The 24,986-nt window shown below is 42.3% G+C and overlaps 1 protein-coding gene and 1 pseudogene across 1 annotated transcript; one reads left to right on the top strand and one right to left on the bottom strand.

Moving 5' to 3' along the window:
- The first annotated feature begins 12,962 nt into the window (after positions 1 to 12,962).
- On the top strand, positions 12,963 to 19,224 carry LOC127956705 (solute carrier organic anion transporter family member 1C1-like; annotated as a pseudogene).
- Positions 19,225 to 19,548: 324 nt separating this feature from the next.
- Positions 19,549 to 20,670, bottom strand: LOC127956135 (uncharacterized). Its single transcript, XM_052553867.1, has 2 exons — positions 19,948 to 20,670; positions 19,549 to 19,905 (listed from the first exon to the last, which is right to left on the bottom strand). The coding sequence occupies exons 1-2, from the start codon at positions 20,642 to 20,644 to the stop codon at positions 19,691 to 19,693; spliced, it is 912 nt and encodes a 303-aa protein (XP_052409827.1). The 5' UTR covers positions 20,645 to 20,670; the 3' UTR covers positions 19,549 to 19,690.
- Between the last annotated feature and the right edge of the window lie 4,316 nt (positions 20,671 to 24,986).

The following is a 24,986-nucleotide window of genomic DNA, read 5'->3' as shown; positions in this document are numbered from 1 at the left end:
ACGAGTCTGCTTACAGACAGGAGGTAAAAGAGCTGGCTGTCTGGTGCAGTCTCAACAACCTGGAGCTTAACACGCTCAAAACAGTGGAGATGATCGTGGACTTCAGGAGAAACCCCCCTGCACTCCCCCCACTCACCATCATGAACAGCACTGTGACTGCAGTGGAGTCATTCAGGTTCCTGGGCACCTCTATCTCTCAGGACCTGAAGTGGGACAATCACATTGACTCCATCGTAAAAAAGGCCCAGCAGAGGTTGTACTTCCTTCGCCAGCTGAGGAAGTTTAACCTGCCACAGGAGCTGCTGAAACAGTTCTACTCCACCATCATTGAATCCATCCTCTGCACTTCAGTAACTGTCTGGTTCAGCTCAGCTTCTAAATCTGACCTCAGAAGACTACAGAGGGTAGTCCGGACTGCTGAGCGAATCATCGGTTCAACCCTCCCATCTATTCAAGAACTGTACTTATCCAGAGTGAGAAAAAGGGCTGTCAAAATCACTCTGGACCCCTCACATCCAGCACACTCCCTCTTTGAACTGTTGCCATCTGGTCGACGCTACAGAGCACTGAGCACTAGAACGACCAGACACAGGACCAGTTTCTTCCCTCAGGCAATCCATCTTATGAACAGCTTATAATAACGGCGGACACACTACACTTTATATTTATATACACACACACTTTATTTATCTAACACACATACTTAGTATACACTTAAATTTTGCACACAATATATATGCACATACATAACTTCATTTTGTAATATACCTGCCTACAATTGTCATTTGTATATTGTTATTCACTATCTACTTATTTGTATTTTTTATTCTTTTATTATGTGTTTTATGTTCTGTCGCTGTCATTCTGTTGTACTGCGGAGCTTCTGTCACGAAAACAAATTCCTCGTATGTGTACATACCTGGCAATAAATCTCATTCTGATTCTGATTCTGATTCTGATTCTGATTCTATACTCATAAGAACTAAAACCAAAAGCTGTTAAAACACTCCATAAATATTTATGTTCGACCATGTCAAAAGCCTTCTCTTGATCAATTGAAATTAAACCAAAATCGAATAAAACCTTGCGATTATCTAAAACATATCTTACAAAGAAATATTATCAGTAATTCTTCTGCCTGGAGCACAATATTTGGTCCGGATGAATAATTTGATCTAAAACATATCCTAGTCTATTTGCCAATACTTTTGACAGTAATTTATGATCATTATATAGAAGACTTATGGGCCTCCAATTTTTTATTTCATGTAAATCCCCCCTTTTTTTGGGAGCAGAGTGATAACAGCTCTATGGCAGCCCATGGGTAACTGTCCATTAGATCTAAGTGAGAACTATCAGCAAATCATGACCTATTTCTGTCCAAAATTTGACTGAGAAACCAACAATTCCTGCCATTTTCCCATTTTCCATACTATTCAGAACCTTCTCTTCTTCCATAGTCAATGCTTTACTGATTACTTCATTAACGTATTCATTACCTGTGGCAAATTTTCTAGAAAAACATTATTTGAAATCTGTATACACAACTAATTTTTCATCAAATTTGGCAGCTCTCTTTCTAATATCTATAGGCTTCAATAAAAGGACTCTCATTTCTGAATGTAAAGCATGAATATGTCTATTCTTCCCATTCTTTTTTTCCAGGTTAAAAAAAAATATTTTGAAGGTGCATCCATAGACTCAATGCTTTGAAAACGAGATCTAATAATAGCACTTTGTATAGTTATATACAATTAGTTATATAGTTAGTTGTATAGGGTTTTTTCTTGTGGATTCAAAACCCCCTGCAGTTTATCTAAAATTAATTAATCGTTCAGACTGTACTTTTAAAACGATTGAAACTGTTTCTACATCTTTAAAATCAGGACATGCATTATTCAAAATGTGTTTAAACTGTAGATATCCACTCCCGTAAAGCAAATCCGTAATACCTGTTTTATCTTCACCAGAAACATTAAGCACCCTATAATACACTTGACACAGGGCAAGTGTGTTTGCTAGTTTCAGTCCGTTGCCATTCGCATTTTCCCGTCCAGCGCCACGTTGTTTAATTTGCAAATGCATTTGCGCTTGTTTTGAAAAATGAAAGGATTGCAATGCATAAGACTGTTTTTGTAGGCTATATATATATATATATGCTGCGTTAACGTGAGACTCTTATAAAAAAAATATTGCCGTTAATATATTCTCAAAGTTTGGTTGGGAGCTGGGTCTATACTAAGCAAGCTATGATGACTTTCACCTTGATATTTTACATAACCGACTAGCTGAGGCCAGCCTAAAAAGATGCTCAGGACAGTTGATGGGGCCACTGCTGCGCATCGTCACGGAAGATTATCTTTTTCATGTGTTTTTAAGCCTTACCGCTTGTCGATTTAAACATTAAAGCATCCAAACACAAGGCACGGAAAAGTTGAACAGAGTAGATGGTTACTCATGCGCTGTGTTTGGTGGGCACGAGAGAGAGAGCCGCATATCACGGACAGCGACACTAAACCGAGCACTCTTCTGCGAAGTTCTCCTCGAAGTCCCTCCTGCACCTGAACGAATAAATACAAATCACAGTTTGAACAAACAAAAAGATGTGAAATAGCCCAATTCAGTACTCGCGGTGTTCTGGTGTTCAGGGCTCACGCAGAGAAAGGTGTCTCAAAACTCTTGAACACCGAATTTGCTTATTTTTGCTCTTGTGCCGACAAATACATACAAAATATGTCAAAATATTCACCTTGGAAATTATGCTCGAAAAAACTGTCAGTTATTTCTTAAGTGAAAGTAAACAGTTGAGGAAAAAAATGGGATGTGTTCATCGTCTCTTAAAGTGACCGTGCCTAATTTAGCTACTAGCTGCTGTAATGTTAGTCCAAGAAAATTAAAAAAGAAAATCACTCACTGCTCTTGACTGAATTACTTTGTAGTTTTAACAGTCAAAGCAAAAATTATTCAGACACCAGATAGCACAAAATAAATAAAAATAAACGAACATACAAATTAAACAATTTCAAACAGGGCCCACTGGTACAACCTTCACCGGGTCCCCGCTGACCCCAGCTACGGCCCTGCTCACGCCTGCTTCACACATACTCCGTCTGCTGTGCATGTGCAGTCCGTGTGCGTTACGTGTGTGGTGCAGCATGGACTCGATATGCTTTCAAACAGGATGCATTCAGAGACGCAACGCTCCTGGAATGCAACTGGAATCCATTAACATAGGTGTGTAAAAAAATATGCAAACGCATACGCACTGCAGACAGAGTATGTGTGAAGGTTGTTTGCACCTTGTGCAATGTGGAATTAGTTTACAGCTTTTTCAAGCACTTTGTGATGCATTTTGGAAACAGCAGATGAGCCCCTTTTCTAATGCACCATCTAGCTTGATAAACCCCTTCTCAAAGACTTACTTTTTGTCAATTTTATTTGGGTAACACACATATTCTGAATGCTGTAGGCAGAATTTGAATGAGCCATTTTAATCTAGATTAATTTCAAGATCACAGTGAGATTAATCTATATAAAAAAAATTAATCTATGCCCACCTCTAATATATATATATATATATATATATATATATATATATATATATATATATATATATATATATATGTCAATGTCAAAGTCAAAGTCACCTTTATTTATATAGCGCTTTAAACAAAATACATTGCGTCAAAGCAACTGAACAACATTCATTATGAAAAAAGTGTCAATAATGCAAAATGATAGTTAAAGGCAGTTATTCATTGAATTCAGTGATGTCATCTCTGTTCAGTTAAATAGTGTCTGTACATTTATTTGCAATCAAGTCAACGATATCGCTGTAGATGAAGTGACCCCAACTAAGCAAGCCAGAGGCAACAGTGGCAAGGAACCGAAACTCCATCTGTGACAGAATGGAGAAAAAAACCTTGGGAAACCAGACTCAGTTGGGGGGCCAGTTCTCCTCTGACCAGACGAAACCAGTAGTTCAATTCCAGGCTGCAGCAAAGTCAGATTGTGCAGAAGAATCATCTGTTTCCTGTGGCCTTCTCCTGGTGGTCCTCTGAGACAAGGTCTTTACAGGGGATCTGTATCTGGGGCTCTAGTTGTCCTCGTCTCCGCTGTCTTTCAGGGATGTAGAGGTCCTTTCTAGGTGCTGATCCACCATCTGGTCTGGATACGTACTGGATCTGGGTGACTGCAGTGACCCTCTGATCTGGATACAGACTGGATCTGGTGGCTACGGTGACCTCAGAATAAGAGAGAAACAGACAAATATTAGCATAGATGCCATTCTTCTAATGATGTAGCAAATACATAGGGTGTTATGGGAAGTGTTTCCGGTTCTGGTTTACATAATTAATACAGCCTAAAAATCCTTTAACGGATTTGGATATTAAAAGCATATTAGTATGTTATGTGTAAGCCAGGTTAAAGAGATGGGTCTTTAATCTAGATTTAAACTGCAAGAGTGTGTATGCCTCCCGAACAATGTTAGGTAGGTTATTCCAGAGTTTAGGCGCCAAATAGGAAAAGGATTTGCCAACCGCAGTTGATTTTGATATTCTAGGTATTATCAAATTGCCTGAGTTTTGAGAACGTAGCGGACGTCACAGGATTATAATGTAAAAGGAGCTCATTCAAATACTGAGGTGCTAAACCATTCAGGGCTTTATAAGTAATAAGCAATATTTTAAAATCTATACAATGTTTGATAGGGAGCCAGTGCAGCATTGACAGGACAGGGCTAATATGGTCATACTTCCTGGTTCTAGTAAGACTCTTGCTACTCTAACTCTTGCTGCTGCATTTTGGACTAGCTGTAGTTTGTTTACTAAGTGTGCAGAACAACCACCCAATAAAGCATTACAATAATCTAACCTTGAGGTCATAAATGCATGAATTAACATTTCTGCATTTGACATTGAGAGCATTAGCCGTAATTTAGATATATTTTTGAGATGGAAAAATGCAGTTTTACAAATGCTAGAAATGCGGCTTTCTAAGGAGATTGTGATCAAATAGCACACCTAGGTTCCTATCTGATGACGAAGAATTGACAGAGCAACCATCAAGTCTTAGACAGTGTTCTAGGTTATTACAAGCAGAGTTTTTAGGTCCTATAATTAACACCTCTGTTTTTTTCAGAATTTAGCAGTAATAAATTACTCATCATCCAGTTTTTTATATCGACTATGCATTCCATTAGTTTTTCAAATTGGTGGCCGCGAAGAAATATATAGCTGAATATCATTAGCATAACAGTGAAAGCTAACACCATGTCTCCTGATGATATCTCCCAAGGGTAACATATAAAGCATGAAGAGTAGCAGCCCTAGTACTGAGCCTTGAGGGACTCCATACTGCACTTGTTATCGATATGATACATCTTCATTCACTGCTACAGACTGATGGCGGTCATATAAGTACGATTTAAACCATGCTAATGCACTTCCACTGATGCCAACAAAGTGTTCAAGTCTATGCAAAAGAATATAGGTGCTGAATATATAGGTGCTGGTCATAATAAGAATATCATCAAAAAGCTTATTCATTTCACTAATTACATTCAAAAAGTGAAACTTGTATATTATATTCATTCATTACAAACAGACTGATATATTTCAAATGTTTATTTCTTTTAATGATTTTGATGATTTTAACTGACAATTAAGGAAAGTCCCAAATTCAGTATCTCAGAAAATACTGACCACAAGATGGTTGCTAATAAGTGTGACTCCTCTGAAAGACAATTGAGGAAGCAACCATTTCCTATTACTTTATCTGCCATTCCTTCCCAATTTTTCTGCATGAAATAATCATTGCCTAAAAAAATACCCAGGTATTTTAAACTATCTCTTTGCCATAATAACCCCCCTGGCAGAATGGCATTCCCTCCTTCCCAGTTCCCAATCAATAGATCATCCCTTTTTCTCCAGTTTACAAAAACTGATGGAATCTTTTTAAAATCATAAACAAGTTGTTGTAATTTTTGAACATCATTATTATCATTAATAAATAAAAAAAATAATAACATCATCAGCATATGTACATAAATTAAAAGTAGTATTACCACAAATAAATGCGTTCCACCCGAAGCCTTCTCTTTATATAAATAAATAAGGCCAGTATTAATGCCAAATAATCTGGAAACTACTTGGTATACAATAAGTCTGATCGTAATCTATCACCTTTCCAACTACCTAACTTAATCTTGTAGCCAAAACTTTGTACAGGGTTTTATATTTAGTCCACAAAAGAGAAACAGGTCTCCAATTTGTAATATTTTGGAGATTACCTTTTTTGGGCAACAAGGTGATAACGCCCTTCTTCAACTGAGTGAAAAAAAAATGTCCTGGGTTACGTATGTAACCCTAGTTCCCTGAAGGGAATGGACGCTGCATGATCATCTTGAAGATCAGCCCCAGCAAGAAAAGCTTTAGAAGCGGCCATATTCCTAATAGAATGGGCTCGTACAGCCAAAGGTGACGGCTGGCCTGCCGACTCACACGCAAGTGAGATGGCCTCAACCACCCATTTGCTCATCCTTTGCTTAGATGCAGAACCCCCCCTTGTTGGGTGAGTAGTTTATACAGATGCTAGTTTGTAAAGCAGGCGAGAACACAGATCCCCCTGATGGTTTATATAAGAGACCACCGATGTGTTGTCTTGGTGAACATGGTGGCCCCTCAGGTCTGGGAGGAAGTGTTTCAGAGCCTGAAACACCGGCAACATTTCTAAAAAAAATATATGCCACGAGAGATGGTGGTCCTGCCACAGACCCTGAGCTGGGCGACCACTCATGATCGCCCCCCAGTCCGTGAGAGAGGCATCCATCGTTAGCGTAACGCGACGACAAGGAGGGGACCTTGGGAAAGAAACCAAGGATCTCTCCACATGATCAGGGCACGATGACACCATCACGAACTCAAGATCGTGTGAAACAGATTTCCCCTCGGTGAGAATCCCTTTGATCTGAGCCACCACTGTAGGCCAAAAGGTATCACGTTGGAAGCTGCTGCCATGGGACCTTATAGTTTCTGAAACTGTTTCACAGTGAGTGACTGGCCTAGCTTGACCTGATGTACAGAGGTGAGAATCAAAGCAATATGAGCAGGTGACAGTCGTGCCTGCATCATCGTCGAATCCCACACTACACCTAGAAAAGTGGTTCTCTGTTGTGGAGAAAGTACACTCTTCTTGGCGTTGAACCTCAACCCCAAACTCTTGATGTGAGCAAGAACGACATCTCGATGTCGAACTGCCTGATGTTCCGAATGAGAACACTCGACATTAAACAAGGACTCCGTAACACAGACTAAGACAGACTGGGTATAAATAGACAGAAGGATAATGAGGGAATAAGAGAAAGGTGGGGGACAATCAATTACACAACAAGGAGGAAGGTGACCAAATAAGGGAACAGGAAGTGATCTGGTGACAGACACCGTGAGAAGGACGACACCTAGTGGAACCCCAGGGAACAACAACCCAGACACTGTGACAGTACCCCCCCCTCTACGGAGCGGCTCCCAGACGCTCCATGACAAGACACAACACAGAGGCCAGGAGGGAGGCGGACAGCTGGAGGCTCAGGGGGAGGGCCGGAGGGCCGGAGGGCCGGAAAAGAAAAACATGGGGAACAAACACCAGAAATGTAAACATAAAACAGGGAGACCAGGAGGGAGGAGGACCGGAGGAGGTTCAGGGGGAGGTACGGAGGGCCAGACTTACTGAGGGGAACAGGCAGAAACATAACAAAAATCAAAAACACAAAACAGAAGTCCATCAAAGGCATAATGTGGCGCCCACTAGGGCGGAGCCGAAGACCACCACAGCCATGTGGTCGAAGCCAGAGCCCTCCAGGGTGGAGCGGAAGACCACCACAACTGTGTGGTCAGGACGAGAGCCTCCCAAGGCGGAGCTGACCTCTGTGCGGCCGGACCAACGGGACTACGAAACTCTGGTAATCCCCTGGTGTCTTTACTGGACTCCAGAAGATCGGTGACTTGACCGGACTCTGGAGGGTAAGGGTGACTAGACCTGACTCTGGAGGGTCAGCGGTGACTAGACCTGACTCTGGAGGGTCAGCGGTGACTAGCCCTGACTCTGGAGGGTCAGCGGTGACTAGCCCTGACTCTGGAGGGTCAGCGGTGACTAGGTTCCACCGGAACCTGACTCGACTCCGGAGAGTCCACCGGAACCTGACTCGACTCCGGAGAGTCCACTGGAACCTGACTCGACTCCGGAGAGTCCACGGGAATCTGACTCGACTCCGGAGAGTTCACGGGAACATGACTCGACTCAGAACTGTCTGTGAAAACCTGAGGCGCCTCGGCTTCGGCACTGCCTCTGGAACGGCCTCGGGCACCGCCTCGGCCTCCGGAACATCATCGGGCACCGTATCGGGAATGGCATCGGGCACCGCCTCGGCCTCCGGAACATCATCGGGCATCGCCTCGACCTCCAGAACAGCATCGGGCACCATATCGGGAATGGCCTCAGGCACCGCCTCGGCCTACGGAACATCATCGGGCATCGCCTCGACCTCCGGAACAGCATCGGGCACCGTATCGGGAACGCCCTCGGGCACCACCTCGGTCACGGCATCGGGCACTGCCTCGGCAACCGGAACAGTATCGGGCATCGCCTCGACCTCCGGAACAGCATCGGGCACCGCATCGGGAACGAACTCGGGCACCACCTCGACCACGGCATCGGGCACTGCCTCGGCATTGGCCACCACCTCGGCCTCTGGATCAGCATCGGGCACCGCCTCGGCATCGGGCACTGCCTCGGCCTCGAGTACCACCTCGGCCTCCGGAACAGCATCAGGCACTGCCTCGACCTCCAGAACAGCCCCGGGCACCGCCTCGGTCACTGCATCGGGAACGACCTCGGTCACCGCCTCGGGGACGGCAGCGGCACACTCGGGAACTTCCCCCTGGACGGCAGCGGCCCGCTCGGGAATGTCCCCCTGGACGGAAGCTTGTCTCCTCGTCCTCCGACCTCTACGATGGCGAGTCAGTGGCACCTTGACTGGCGACTCAGACGTTGAGTCGGCCATCTTGGGTTGTGGCGCTGGACCGGTGGCCAATTTGGGTATTGGCACTGGGTTAGCGGCCCTCTTGTGCTGTGGCGCTGGGCTGACCGTTATCTTGTGCTGTGGTGCTGGATTGGCGGCCATCTTGGGTTGTGGTGCTGGCCCAGCAGCTTTGACATGCACAGTCCTGGGAACCTCCAGGATCTGTGACAGCCTGGAGAAATACTCCAAGAATGAGTCAGCGGCCATCTTGGGTGTAGGCTCTGAGCTGGTGGCCATCTGGTACTTTGCTGTGAGGCTGGCCTCCATCTTGCCTCGTGGTGCGGGGTTGGTGGCCATGCACCGCAGCGGCGCTGGGTTGGCGGCCATCTTGTTTCGTGGTGCTGGGTTGGTGGCCATGTACCGCAGCGGCGCTGGGTTGGCGTTCATTCTGCCTCTTGGCACTGATCTAGCGGCCATCATGGGCAGTGGCGCCACCATGGCGGACGTGCGCTTCCTCTCATCTCTCCGCTCGCCATGGAGAGACGGTGGCTCTGACCCATTCCACAGGAGCCCCGGGTCAAAGGGAGGCCATGGTTGAGAGCGATGCTGAGTCTCCTCTCGACCACTGCCTCCTCGGCGACCTCCCCTGGTCCCCTGGAAAACCACCAGGCGAGTTCCCTCAAAACCGCCTCTCTTCCGCTCTGTGGCTGGGGATGAGACATGGGCAGACATACCGCTGGCTCTCGTTGTGACGGAGTCCTTCTGTCACGGCAAGGATCCAATGAAGCACGGAGATAGAACCAATTGCAGGTAAGTATCTTTTATTAAGGGATAAACAGTCCAGGCAGGGTCAAAACCAGAGAATCCAAATCCAACATAAACATGAAAGCAAGACAAGAAGACAAGGCAAGGCAAGGCAAGGCAAGGCAAGGCAAGAGTGACGGACAATGAATAACACTCGACATTAAACAAGGACTCCGTAACACAGACTAAGACAGACTGGGTATAAATAGACAGAAGGATAATGAGGGAACAAGAGAAAGGTGGGGGACAATCAATTACACAACAAGGAGGAAGGTGACCAAATAAAGGAACAGGAAGTGATCTGGTGACTGACACCGTGAGAAGGAGGACACCTAGTGGAACCCCAGGGAACAACAACCCAGACACTGTGACAATTGTATCGTTAGAAGAGCTGATTGAGGGAGAAAGCAGTGCGGAAACGTTGATGTCTTATTCTCCTTTTGTTGATGGAGGTGTTGTGGTGGAGCCAGTAGTGGCAGAGACCGTAGCTGAATTGAGTAAGACGATATCTTTCGTATTTGTAGAACAAAACAGAGAATATGGAAATGAAGACTTGAAATTGAATGATTGTGAATTGAAAATGGAAGTTGAATCGATCTTCAAAATTCCAGTCAAGGGAAAAGAAATTGAAACAATAAAATCAATAAAAAAAGTAAAAAAAAGTGATGGTGAAGATGAAATCATAGCTTCGGGTGATAATTACTCTGATTATAGTGCTTCGGTGTGTTTAGAGGTTTCTGCTTGTTTCTCAAAATGATGATGTAAATGTTGTGTACAAAGCTGAGCACACTAGCCTTCAGGAAACAAAAGGGCTTAAAGGCATACAGATAGAGGATTATTTTCCTGATCGTGCACAGTTTGTCAGGGACACCAGATATTTGATGAGAGAAGGGGCTTTCTCTTGAAGTGTACAACTTATGGACGTTTGTGAACAAGTCAAAAAAAAATCTTAGAAATAAATGAATGACATGGTTAAAATCACTACAGTTGATGTTTTTGACCATATGCATAAGGTTTTTTTTTTTTTGTTTGTTTGTTTCTTGTGGAACTTAAATATTACTCAGTTAAACATCGGAACTAAATTTAAATGGAGCTAGAGATAATAAAAAAGGATGATGTCGTATGAGTTTATAAGTCAGAAGTCTGTTGATGTCATGTTTATACAAGAAATGCATAGTGATATAAGAAATGAAGTTGACTGGAAAAGAGAGAGGGGAGGTCAATTTTTCTTATTCATAAATCCTCTATTAGTGGAGGTGTTGTAATATTATTTTATAAAAATGTGTCTCCAGCATCTTATGAATTTGTTAAAATTGAAGAAGGTCGTTTTTTTAAAATTACAGTTAAATAAAAAAACTTTTTTTACTCTTGTTAAATATTTATGCTCCTAATAACGGAGTGGAAAAAGTTATATTTTTAAATTTAGTCAATACTACTCTGAAAAGCCTAAATACAGATGACATTTTAGTCTTAAGTGAAGATTTTAATTGATTTTAAATGATAAATTAGATAAATTAGAACCACATGTTGAATCTCAAGGGGTTATTGTTTCATCTTATTTTAATTTTCTGTTTTACAATTTCTTGAGTTTTATACATTTCGCCATATAAACACTTGGCACAATTGGGCACATTTTGCAAGCTGTACTGTAATGGTTGATCTACAATTGGGTTAAAGGTTTACTCCGTGCTAGTTCATGTCAAAATGTAAATATAAATATAAAGTCACATTTAGAGATTGCTCATTTGGGAATATTTCTGCATTTAAGTGCCTCCTCTCCTTGTAAAGGAACCTCTGGACATGTGAGTTTTTTGTTATTGTTAAAATATTATATTTTAATGTTTGTTTGCTTTTTATTACAATGTATTTTTCTTTTGGACCACCTCTGAAGTGAATACATTGGCACATTGGGATATATATATATACAGAGAGAGAGAGAGAGAGAGAGAGAGCACACAAGGGCAGAAGAGCAGAAGACTATGGGGAACTAGAGGCCTAGGGAGATCTGATGGAATCTGAGGACTTGCAGGTGGCTTAGGAAAACCCAGTGGAACAACCAAACCCAGATAGGCCATGAAACTAGGATGATTCATTGATTTTGTCTGTGTGAGCAATGAAAGAGAAGACTTAGGAAGATTTGAACAGGAGAGTAAGGGGCCGTTCACATATCATGTCTTTTGCATGCTCAAGTTTGTTATTTCCAATGTAGGCGCCCGGTATGCACGCTCATAATGGAAGCGACGCGGTCACAACGCGCACGCGGTGTGACGTGCCCGTTTTTCCAAGCGCATCCGCACCACATCGAGTTAAAAACATTTCAACTTTTCAGAATGCCGCAAGCGCACCGCGGGTCATGTGACAAGAACTAACCAATCAGCTTCATCCTTTCCAGTAACAACATTGAAAGCTCAGCCAAGATGAAGGAACAGCTGATCATAGTTGTATATGGATTTCCATTTTGAAATAAATTTAGTAGCAGAGCTACTGCAAGCGATTTTTAGAGCTGCAAATCCATTTATCCTTTGCTGAAATTTCCGCATCTTCATGGAGAGAGCACGTCATGGTTGCTTAGCAAAGGCAGACACCTCAGGGGCGCAACTGTCCGAGTGATTAGAACCACATGTTGAATCTCAAGGGGTTATTGTTTCATCTTATTTTAATTGTCTGTTTTACAATTTCTTGAGTTTTATACATTTCGCCATATAAACACTTGGAAAAAAATGGGCACATTTTGCAAGCTGTACTGTAATGGTTGATCTACAATTGGGTTAAAGGTTTACTCAGTGCTAGTTAATGTCAAAATGTAAATATAAATATAAAGTCACATTTAGAGATTGCTCATTTGGGAATATTTCTGCATTTAAGTGCCTCCTCTGCTTGTAAAGGAACCTCTGGACATGTGAGTTTTTTGTTATTGTTAAAATATTATATTTTAATGTTTGTTTGCTTTTTATTACAATGTATTTTTCTTTTGGACCACCTCTGAAGTGAATACATTGGCATATTGGGATATATATATATATATATATATATATATATATATATATAGAGAGAGAGAGAGAGAGAGAGAGAGAGAGAGTGACATTAAATTAAACACCAAGGAAGTTTAACATAGCAACAAAATTGTTCATAGTTCATCATGACAGTGGAAGACAATCCAGACAGGTTCACTGAGCCCAGAACAATTGAGTACCCAGGTCGCAATCAGAAAACACCTCAAACTAAATGCTGTTCTCCAACTCTAAAGGCAAGAGTCATTTTTTTTTTTACATTATGCCACAATCTAAGTTTGACTAAACCACTATTAGCTGATAATTTGATTTGAAATAATGGCTATAGCTAAATATTTCTGACAAATACTATGATAAATTCTGATGTAACAACAACAACAAGACTAAGAAATACTGACTTAAACTATCTTCTGCCCTTGTGTCTGCAAAGATCTTTATTGTTTTACTTGCCTTCTGTTATTTCACAAAATCCATGACGGGTGCTTACACCAAAAGTACCGTCACTCAGATTGAGAGGCATTATTGTGGGCATTATTGACGGCAGCTTTGAAATGGGTGAATGGTGATGTGTTGAGCTCCAGTGAGAAATGACGGATGGGATTCAGCCATTAGAGCACTTATACCAGTGAGTCACACCACCAATGCTATAATGTGACGGAAAGGCTGTCCATACTTTAAAAATGGGATATTTGATTGATGGTATGCTTTGAAACGAAATAAAATTAAATAACGTAACATTTGTTTGCAGGTAATCTGTTGGTCATTACTGTTGTAAGCTACTTTGGCGTTAAGTTTCACAGGCCCAAGATCATTGGAGCAGGGGTCCTGTTGATGGGTGTTGGGACACTATTAATGGCTTTACCTCACTTCATAATGAGCCAGTGAGTAACATTTATCAGTCAAACAATGTCCACAATGAAGAATAGGAAAGATCCCTAAAACATCTAACTTAAAACGTGCAAATCCCTTAGAAATGTTAGTTTTGTATTCATGTTCAGTTTCACATGGTTTTGAAAAACTTTTATAACATTTGCAAAAAAAAAATTCCTGCATAAGGACTTTAAAAAAGTCTCTTGATGCTGTAGACTCTAATTCTCTAGTTCTATCACCCTGGCATCTTGATTATATGCCACCCAAATAAAATTTAATTCAGATACTAAAAACATGTCCATCATAAAATAGATATTTTTTTCTCTTTTTAGGCAATAGGTATAGATAATATGTAGTTCTGTATTTTTTTTCTCTGTTTTTCTGACAGATACAAGTACGACACAGCTGCCGCCCACAGTAATGATGCTGATAATTTCTCAGTGAGCTCCAGATGCTCATCTGAAAACCAGAGTACTGTTCAACAGCTTGTTTCCGGTAATATGTGGTGAATTTGTGAGAAAGCATGTGGGATATTTTAAGTGGAAAATGTAGTAAAATACCTAACAGGGCACATTATATGGATTGCATAGGATGTCGAAAAGGGGAAGGGGAAAGCTCACCCACGTGGGTGATTGCACTGTTTGGAAACATTTTGCGTGGCATTGGGGAAGCCAGCATCGGCCCTCTGGGAATGTCATTCATAGATGATTATTCACGACCAGAAAACTCTGCATTTTATATCGGTGAGAAAAAAAAAATGTAAAGAAATAAAATAAATTAAATATATATATATATATATTATTATTATTTTTATTTTTATTTTTATTTTTTTATTTTTTTAAATGACCCATGTTTGTCATGTGATTTATTTTATTTTGTTATCTTTGTCGGTAGGTTGTCTGCACACACTCGGAGTGATTGGACCAATTTTTGGTTACTCACTTGGGTCTCTCTGTGCTAGTCTCTATGTGGACATTGGCTTAGTGAATCAAGCTGAGTTAAATTTTTATAATGCCAAAAAAAAAACAAAAATATTACTTTCTTTACCATGGCATGCACCATGGTAGGACTTACATAAAGTACCAGAGTTCCATGTAAATACCATGGTACATTTATATAGTAATGGACCAGGGCAGGGTCAAAGAGTCTGTTGGGTCTGGATCATAGGACTACACTGTTTAGCACCGGTGGAGCAGAAGACGATGGGGAACTAGAGGCCTAGGGAGATCTGATGGAATCTGAGGACTTGCAGGTGGCTTAGGAAAGCCCAGTGGAACAACCAAACCCAGATAGGCCATGAAACTAGGATGAATCTGGGATTTTGTCTGTGTGAGCAATGAAAGAGAAGACTTAGGAAGATTTGAACAGGAGAGTAAGGGGCCATTCACTTATCATTTCTTTTGCGTGCTCAAGTTTGTTATTTCCAATGTAGGCGCCCGGTATGCACGCTCATAATGGAAGCGACGCGGTCACGACGCGCACACGGTGTGACGTGCCCGTTTTTCCAAGCGCATCCGCACCGCATCGAGTTAAAAACATTTAAACTTTTCAGAATGCCGCAAACGCACCGCGGGTCATGTGACAAGAACTAACCAATCAGCTTCATCCTTTCCCGTAACAACGTTGAAAGCTCAGCCAAGATGAAGGAACAGCTGATCATAGTTGTATATGGATTGCCATTTTGAAATAAATTAAGTAGCAGAGCTACTGCAAGCGATTTTTAGAGCTGCAAATCCATTTATCCTTTGCTGAAATTTCCGCGTTTTTATGGAGAGAGCACGTCATGGTTGCTTAACAAAGGCAGACCCCTCAGGTGCGCAACTGTCCGAGCGCTTTGGAAAGAAGGAGAAAGCGGCGCGCCTAGTGTTTTCCACACGTTTTTAGGCAGGATTGTCTTGGGAGTCAGCAGAAACCGAATTGGGGAAGTATAGCACATGAGGCCTTAGAGCTGAAGGGACTTGGAGTGTGGAAGGAACCAGTACAAAGATGGAACCATGTGAAACCAGAGGGAAGAGTAGAGAGCCAATGTAAAGAGTGACTTTGAGGAGTTGATGGATGAAATGTCATAGAGAAGCTGGTGGAATAATTCATCTTTGGTCTTTGTGGTCAAAATGAAAGGTTCAATGGATCCTATGGTTACAAGAAAGAATATCTCACAAGCCGCTTCAATGGCTGGAAAAGGGTACTTTAGGAAGACCTCACTGGCAGAAAAGAAGGAAATATGATTTTATGTTGAAATATGTTTTTTAGAGAAAGAGATGGCCAGGACAAAGATCAGGACACTGTTTATGTTTGAGAAGAAGGAGGATGTGTTGTTTAGATCCTGCTGGTTTCTTGTTAAAGGCCTAGTATTCACTCAGCTTTATTGTTTAATAATTGCAAATTATTATAGTGAACAGGTTATTATAATAACAAAAGAACCTGAAAGAACTAATGGGATTGGAGGACAGCCAGTATGGGAACCACACCTATAGACAACAGATGCAGATAAAGAGTCTTTTTCAAAGAAGGAAGACTAAGGGACCCACTTTATATTAAGTACTATGTACTTACATTTTAATTAATAATTTAATACAATGTACTTATTGTGTACATACATGTTTTTACATTGTACTTATATTTTTTTAAAACAACATGTAATTACAACTGTATTTAATTTCTGTAATTACATTTATAATTACACTGTTGACCCATACTTTACACCTTAACCCACCCTTAAACTTACCCATACCTCCAACCCTCTCCCTAACCTTACCCCTATCCCACCTCAATAGCAGCAAAAGTGTTTTACAATACAATGTGAACACAGTAAGTACATTGTACTTATTTTTTATGTAAGTACATAGTAGTTAAGGCCACCTAATATAAAGTGGGACCAGACTAAGATTTACAGAAGGTAAGTAACTCTACTAAGAGCAGAGATGTTCATGTGTTCTTTGATCAAATATCTCATTTTAATTGTGGTAAGTATACATATTGTTCTTGATAGCAGATGTAATTGAATAGAGGTGTGAGTGATCTGTAGTTTGGGGAAAGTGGGAGAAGAGAAATTATATATATAGTTTATTTGACTATTTTCTTCTCATTTTCAGAGAGTGTGACCATTACCCCTCAGGACTCTCGCTGGGTTGGGGCCTGGTGGTTGGGCTATGTGGTTTGTGGGCTGTTGACTCTTCTTGCTGCTTTGCCTATCTGGTTCTTGCCAAGAGCTCTGCCTGAAAACCCCCAAACCTCTAAACTAGTTAACCCCTCAAACCAACACAAACATACACTCAGCATTACAGAGATAGCCAAAGGTATGTCAACCATCCACTGAGTACTCTGGGTTCGGGTCATTTCCGAGCACGGAGCCCTTGCCCAGTCAGCACGGCAAATATGCATTACTATACTTCAGCTAATTATATGTAAATGTGAACTTGTGAAAGACAATTGGTATGATGATGTTGATGTTAATGATAATTATGATGGTGATTATTAATTACAAAGTGTCGTGTTTGTTTAAAATTACAAGATGCTTGTTTTATAGATATTGGCCCATTTCTAAAGCGTCTTCTCACCAATGGGATCTATCTCCTGTACCTGGTTTACAGTGTAATGACATTCAATGTCTTTACCATTGTCATAACATACACGCCAAAATATTTGGAGCAGCAGTTTGGACAAAGTGCATCTAAGACCAATTTTCTCATAGGTAACAGCTGCCATATATGAAGAGTCCAAATGCAAAAGACTCTAAAAGCCATCTTGGTTAAAAATTAGATAATGATATTGCTCTCAACAGAAATGCATATACAGAAAAACATCAGATGCACTACTCTTCATATATATATATTAATATATTTGCTGGTTGTTTAAGCTAGCTGTGCTTATATGTACAGGAATGACGTCTATTCCAGCAGTGGCTCTGGGTATGTTCCTAAGTGGTTGGATTATGAAGAGGTTTAAACTGAGTCTGCTAGGATCTACAAGACTGATGTTCTTCTCCTCTGTAACCGCATTGGTTTGCACCATGCCTTACTTTGCTCTCACCTGTGAAAACATAGATGTCGCTGGGGTCACAGTGTCCTATCAAGGGTATTTTGTATTTACAATTACACTAACCATATAAATCTCATTGCATCATGGAGAATATACACTTTATGTCCATTCAATCTGTCCATTTTCCAAATTAATTGTCCTACCAATGGTCAAAGGTAAATATAGTAAGATAAAATAAATTGTTGATGTGGCAGATCTATTGAAGTGCAAGATATAAGCCATGATGTACTCACTTCATGCAATGCTGACTGTGGGTGTTCTGACTTCCAATGGGATCCAGTGTGTGGACAGAATGGAGTGACCTACATCTCTCCATGTCATGCTGGCTGCAATTCCACTCGGGGCTCATGGCAGAATATTGTAAACAACCACTTTTAACTCTTGACCACATATTCGTTGTCACATATTTTTATTTTATTTCTTTACTTAATTTTACTTGTTTGTCAGACATTCCATCGCTGTACATGTATCCAGAGCTGGGGACTGACTTCTGGGAACTCCTCTGCAGTGCTCGGACAGTGTTCACGAGAGACTAGCTGCTCTAAAATGTTCTACATTTATCTGGCAGTGCAGTCTCTCGCCTTGTTTGTGTACTCTCTGGGCACCGTTCCTTTCTTTCTCATCTCATTGAGGTTTGGTTTAGTTTGTTTCCATCATATTGTCAGGCAGATGCTCCATTAGCTTGTTCCATATTTTCAGTAAAAAAAAAAAAAAAAACGCTGTGAATTGGTTCATCGTAAGAGTCAAGGTTGGTAACCCTATTCACAATGCATTAAGGCCAGAAACTTCATAAAAAATTTGTGGATTTGAAATGGTTTGTGAGATTGTAATTTATAAAAGATTAATTAAAATAATAATAATAATAATAATAATAATAATAATGCTGTATAAAATATGTTCTTACAGGATTGTGGATGCTGTGCTGAAGTCTCTCTCAGTGGGTGTATTTCTATTAGTTTTAAGAGTTTTTGGTAGGTTTTTGTTTAGAATTGCTGATGTTTTTATGAGGAAAAAGTAAAAATTCTTTCACATATGTTTATATTTTTTGTGTATTAAACACACATTAAGCCACTGCATTGTTCTTAATGTAATTTCCCTGTTTTAAAGGTGATATTCCTGCTCCCATTTGCTTTGGTTCTCTTATTGACTCAACCTGTCTGAAATGGGGCCAGAAGAAATGTGGTGGAAGAAGTGCATGCAGAATGTATGACACTGAAACTTTTAGGTCAGCAGGTCTGGCAGGAGTATCCTACGTAGCCCTAATTTGAATGCAAAGAAACCCTGCTTAATGTATAATAAACTGTAATTTGACCCCATCAGGTACCTATTTCTGGGACTGGTCAGCTCTCTGTGGACAATTAGCTATACCCTGTTATGGATTATAACCATACAGATTAAGAGGAAAGTACAGAACCATAAGCAAATATCCAAACACCCTGAGCTATGTGATCCAGAATAGAGGACTCTAAAATAATGTTCTGCATCACACACACTGTAACAATCAGTCCACTGAAGGCGAGCATAGATGAACCCAAGTGCAGTTTATTTACAGCGGTGCATAATCCAAAAATCCAAACATCCAAACAATAAACAGAGACTTGACTTGACAGAAACAGACTTGACGTGGCATGAACAGACTAGACTCACCGACAGCAGGTTACATACGTTAATACACGACCCGGCACAAGGACAAAAACCTGACTACTTATAGCAGACAAAGAAGGACACATGACATGAACAAACCAATGGGGAACAAGGCACAAGACTAAAACAACCAATGAACTACCAGAACTGATAAATCACATGACAAGACAACCAATGAGAACATGACACATACACAAGACAGAGATACATGAGGGCAAGGGAAGCATGACACAAACAGCATGAAACAAACTACAAAATAAGAGACATGAAAATGGTGAACAAGAAACAAAAGCCAAAACAGACGTTACATATCCCCCCCTATAAGGGCGGCTCCAGAAGCCCAAACAACAAGACACAAAAGGTTCAGGAAGGTGGTGGAGTGGAGACGGAACAGGGGGAGTGAAGGAGGGCCAGGCCCGTGAAAAGGGACAAGACCTGGGCCGTGGAGCAAAGACAGACCATGAAGCAGAGGGGGACCTGGGCCGTGGAACAGTGACAGACCATGAAGCAGAGGGGGACCTGGGCCGTGGAACAGTGACAGAACAAGAAGCAGAGGGGGACCTGGGCCGTGGAGCAGATCCAGAGCAGACAGAGCATGGAGCCATGGCGGTGCAGACCTAGCCGGCAGCCATGGCGGTGCTGGCCTAGCGGGGTGGCCAGGCGGTGCAGGCAGAGCTGGAAGCCATGGTGGAGCAGGGACATGGACGGCCTCCTTGGCCGTGACAGGACAGGCAGGGAGTTCGTGGGCGGCCTCCTTGGCCGTGGCAGGACAGGCAGGTAGTTCGTGGGCGGCCATCTCGGCCATGGCAGGACAGGCAGGGAGTTCGTGGGCGGCCATCTCGGCCGGGGGCTCGGGCGTGGCGGCCATCTCGGCCGGGGGCTCGGGCGTGGCTGCCTTAGGCGTGGCGGCCATCTCGGCCGGGGGCTCAGGCGTGGCGGCGGCCAACTCGGCCGGGGACTCAGGCGTGGCGGCGGCCATCTCGGCCGGGGACTCAGGCGTGGCGGCGGCCATCTCGGCCGGGGACTCAGGCGTGGCGGCGGCCATCTCGGCTGGGGACTCAGGCGTGGCGGGCATGACGTGAATCGGCTGTGGTTTGGCAGGCATGACAGGCGGGACATCACAATGCTCCGGTGTGGTAGGTACTGAAGGATAGCAGGGTCTCTCATCCGCAATCCCCACAGTAAATGAGGAACCACTCAACCGGAGTGCAAAGTCAATATAGCTAGTCAGAGTCCAGTGAAGTATGTGTCGTGGCATTAACAAAGAGATTTCCTTTGTGAGTCCAAAACGGAAAATGTCTTTGAGGGCCACATCATTGAAGTCCACTAAGTGGCACAAAGAACAGAAATCCTCCACATTTTAAACCTATTGCTCAGGTTCCGTTGAATTGACTCACACAAAATAAACAGTGACGTACATCCGAGTCCACAAGATGAAGCAAAGTTGGTAACAGAAGGCCATGTAAAATTTGAAGTGGAACCCAGCCGTAAGTGCCACATATTTACGGCTAATTACTTGTTAAGTAGGCCTACTTGTAGCTGTAATTCTTCCCTCTTTAATTACCAGCCCAAACTAAACATCTGATCTGAAACTCCTCTTGAATGTGTTCTGTAAAAATAAATACATAGGATACATGTTTAGAAACAATATGAGGGTGAGGAAATGTTGACAGGTTTTCATTTTTAGATGAATTATCCCTTTATTGATTTTCATTATAGCTGGAAGCTATTTTTGTCATGCATATGTTTAACAGCCTCTACTAACACAACAATACAGCTCTCAGTCATTACCACAGGCATTTAGGACCATCTAGGAATGCTATATTAAGTCCATGTTGAAAATGACAGATGTGACCTTGAATGACTCATCAGTGAGAGTTGTTGAGAGTTAATGAAGTACCCATCTCATTAGCAGGGAGGCCAAGGCCCTATTAGCTTTTTGGGTAACATTTCACTGAGCGGACAGACTAGGGTCAAAGTTGATAAACACTTTGGATTTAACTGTCACACAGAGGAGCACTGTTAGCAACTATGAGTGGGACCCTTACCAATATACAGGTCCTTCTCAAAAAATTTGCATATTGTGATAAAAGTTCATTATTTTCCATAATGTAATGATAAAAAATAAACTTTCATATATTTTAGATTCATTGCACACAAACTGAAATATTTCAGGTCTTTTATTGTTTTAATACTGATGATTTTGGCATACAGCTCATGAAAACTCAAAATTTCAAAAAAAAATTTAGCATATTTCATCCGACCAATAAAAGAAAAGTGTTTTTAATACAAAAAAAGTCAACCTTCAAATAATTATGTTCAGTTATGCACTCAATACTTGGTCGGGAATCCTTTTGCAGAAATGACTGCTTCAATGTGGCGTGGCATGGAGGCAATCAGCCTGTGGCACTGCTGAGGTGTTATGGAGGCCCAGGATGCTTCGATAGTGGCCTTAAACTCATCCAGAGTGTTGGGTCTTGCGTCTCTCAACTTTCTCTTCACAATATCCCACAGATTCTCTATGGGGTTCAGGTCAGGAGAGTTGGTAGGCCAATTGAGCACAGTAATACCATGGCCAGTAAACCATTTACCAGTGGTTTTGGCACTGTGAGCAGGTGCCAGGTCATGCTGAAAAACAAAATCTTCATCTCCATAAAGCTTTTCAGCAGATGGAAGCATGAAGTGCTCCAAAATCTCCTGACAGCTAGCTGGATTGACCCTGCCCTTGATAAAACACAGTGGACCAGCAGCTGACATGGCACCCCAGACCATCACTGACTGTGGGTACTTGACACTGGACTTCAGGCATTTTGGCATTTCCTTCTCCCCAGTCTTCCTCCAGACTCTGGCACCTTGATTTCCGAATGACATGCAAAATTTGCTTTCATCCGAAAAAAAGTACTTTGCACCACTGAGCAACAGTCCAGTGCTGCTTCTCTGTAGCCCATTTCCTGCACACGCCTGTGCACGGTGGCTCTTGATGTTTCTAGTCCAGACTCAGTCCACTGCTTCCGTAGGTCCCCCAAGGTCTGGAATCGGTCCTTCTCCACAATCTTCCTCAGGGTCCGGTCACCTCTTCTCGTTGTGCAGTGTTTTTTGCCACATTTTTTCCTTCCCACAGACTTCCCACTGAGGTGCTTTGATACAGCACTCTGGGAACAGCCTATTCGTTCAGAAATTTCTTTCTGTGTCTTACCCTCTCGCTTGAGGGTGTCAATGATGGCCTTCTGGACAGGTGTCAGGTAGGCAGTTTTACCCTTGATTGCGGATTTGAGTAATGAACCAGGCTGGGAATTTTTAAAAGCCTCAGGAATCTTTTGCTGGTGTTTATTAGTTGATTTAGATGATTAGGTTAATACCTCGTTTAAAGAACCTTTTCATGATATGCTAATTTTTTGAGATAGGAATTTTGGGTTTTCATGAGCTGTATGCCAAAATCATCAGTATTAAAACAATAAAATACCTGAAATATTCCAGTTGGTGTGCAATGAATCTAAAATATATGAAAGTTAAATTTTTATCATTACATTATGGAAAATAATGAACTTTTCTCCAATATGCTAATTTTTGGAGAAGGACCTGTATACTGTGTATACTCTGAGAGAGAGAATATACACTGTTTGCAAAAGTATTTTCTTTTTTTTTCGTTTCGTTCATTTAATGCATATTGGCAAATAAACCAAATATTTAAAAACAAATTATGTTAGATTAAACAAATGGTTTAAACTACAATGGTGGCTGGATGCTGCACAGGTGTCAGGAGGTATGGGAGAAGAAGATATCCACTGTCTCCCAGCAGCCAGCTATCACCAAAGCCATGCACCCTCTTCAGCCACCTGCAAACTGGAGAAGTGGCCCACACAAAAGAGTCATGTGTTCTTCCATCACCAACCACCTCTATACATTTTCAACAGCATAATAATGCAGTGTAGCTAACAACTGAATTTAAAGCATTGTTTCTTCTTATTGCCATCTAAAGATGTGAAGCCTGATGTTGGAGGGCCAGACTGGAGAGGGCCTGATGATAGATGCTTTGTTCGTATCCATAATCAGCATAATTTATTTTGACAGCTTTTGTAATGCAGTATTTTTCAGCTTTAAATAGCTGGACTTTATTATTTTCTACATCCTCCAAAATAACTGCAACTTCATGCTTTGAAAAGTGTGGTTTTCATGTAATTTCCATTAACACAAATGGCAGAATGGCAAGGAGACCTGAATAGGAAAAATTGAGCAAAATAAGCAACGGGTGTCCACAACAGTAGCCTACATTTTTTTTCAAAACTCATCTTTTTTCAGTTGTGGTTAAGTAGCCTACCAATATTAATTAAGAAATAGTATTTATATAAAATTGTGAAACAATTGACATTGGGATCAGAAAAGAGCACATTTTTTACGTGTGTGTATTTAATGTATTGCAGAACAAATTAATGTTCCTCTTCAGGAACTCGAGCTGCATCGAAAATGCTTTGAGGAACGGGCTTAGCATGAGCGACTCTGAATACAGTGTGTAATCAGTCCAATGGAAGAGCATGACGTCACAGGCAGGGTGGCATAAGTGACCAGGAAGCTATAAAAGCACGTGCCGCGCAGCTGGTGTTAGCTTCGCGTCTTCAGCAAGCACTCTGTGTGTGAATGTCATTTGTTTGTCTTGTGAGTCTTATTTACTGTTGTCTGTCCAATAGAGGTCCAAGTTATGTCTAAGAGCAAGGCGAAAACCAAGCATTTAAAAGGTGAATCCTGATCGCGTTTCAGGTTAACGAGTGGGGATACACACAACCTGTACGTGGTGTGCCTGGCTTCGAAGCACGCTGAGTCGACTCTTGAGGGGGCCAACTGTCCGCACTGCGAGAGAATGTTGGTGCAGCTGCTTCGTTCCCGGAGGGCTCTCTTTGAGGAGGGAGCCTTCGCCAGCGTTCCCTGTGGTGCCGGCCCCGCTTCTGCTGAGGCAGAATGGCAGCTGCACTCCTGGGGTTCGCAAGTGGATTTTGCGGAGGGAATGGAGATGGGCGAGTCCCTTTCTCTTTCCACTTCTGCCAGATCTGACACCCAATCTCTGGAGTCACGATCTGCGGTTCCTTCCACCCAGGGAGAGGGATCGACACTCCGCCTCTCTTCCTCAGAAGAGGTTGATGTGGAATCTGTTGATGGGGATTCGCCACCCCACTCGCCGCAGTATGAGGAGCTCTTAGAGGTGGTGACTCGCACGGTGGACAAACTAAGTATCGAATGGCCCACCAAGAAACAACTGAACTGCAGCGAAGCAAGCTCGATGAACGTTTCCTGTGGGCGAGTCAACTAACTCCTAGCCGGGGCCTTTCGTTTTTTCCCGATCTGCACGAAGAGATCGCTAGATTGTGGAAATGCCCATTCTCAGCCCACCTTTACATGCACTCATCAGATTACTACGGCAATGTAGTGGGAATGGGAGAGCATGGCTACAGAGCGATGCCTCCAGTGGAACAGAGGCTCGCAAGCTATCTGTCCCCCGGTGCTGCATAGTCTCTGAAGGCCCCGGCATTGCCCTCCAAGCCACTTAGAACAACGTCGGCTTTGGTGGGCAAAGGGTATGCGGCAGCAGGTCAGACTGGTGCATGTCT

Source organism: Carassius gibelio, chromosome B4, assembly GCF_023724105.1.
Source record: "Carassius gibelio isolate Cgi1373 ecotype wild population from Czech Republic chromosome B4, carGib1.2-hapl.c, whole genome shotgun sequence".
Classification (NCBI taxonomy): Eukaryota; Metazoa; Chordata; class Actinopteri; order Cypriniformes; family Cyprinidae; genus Carassius; species Carassius gibelio.
Note: the sequence above shows the minus strand (reverse complement) of the source record. Positions and strands in the feature narration are given on the sequence as shown.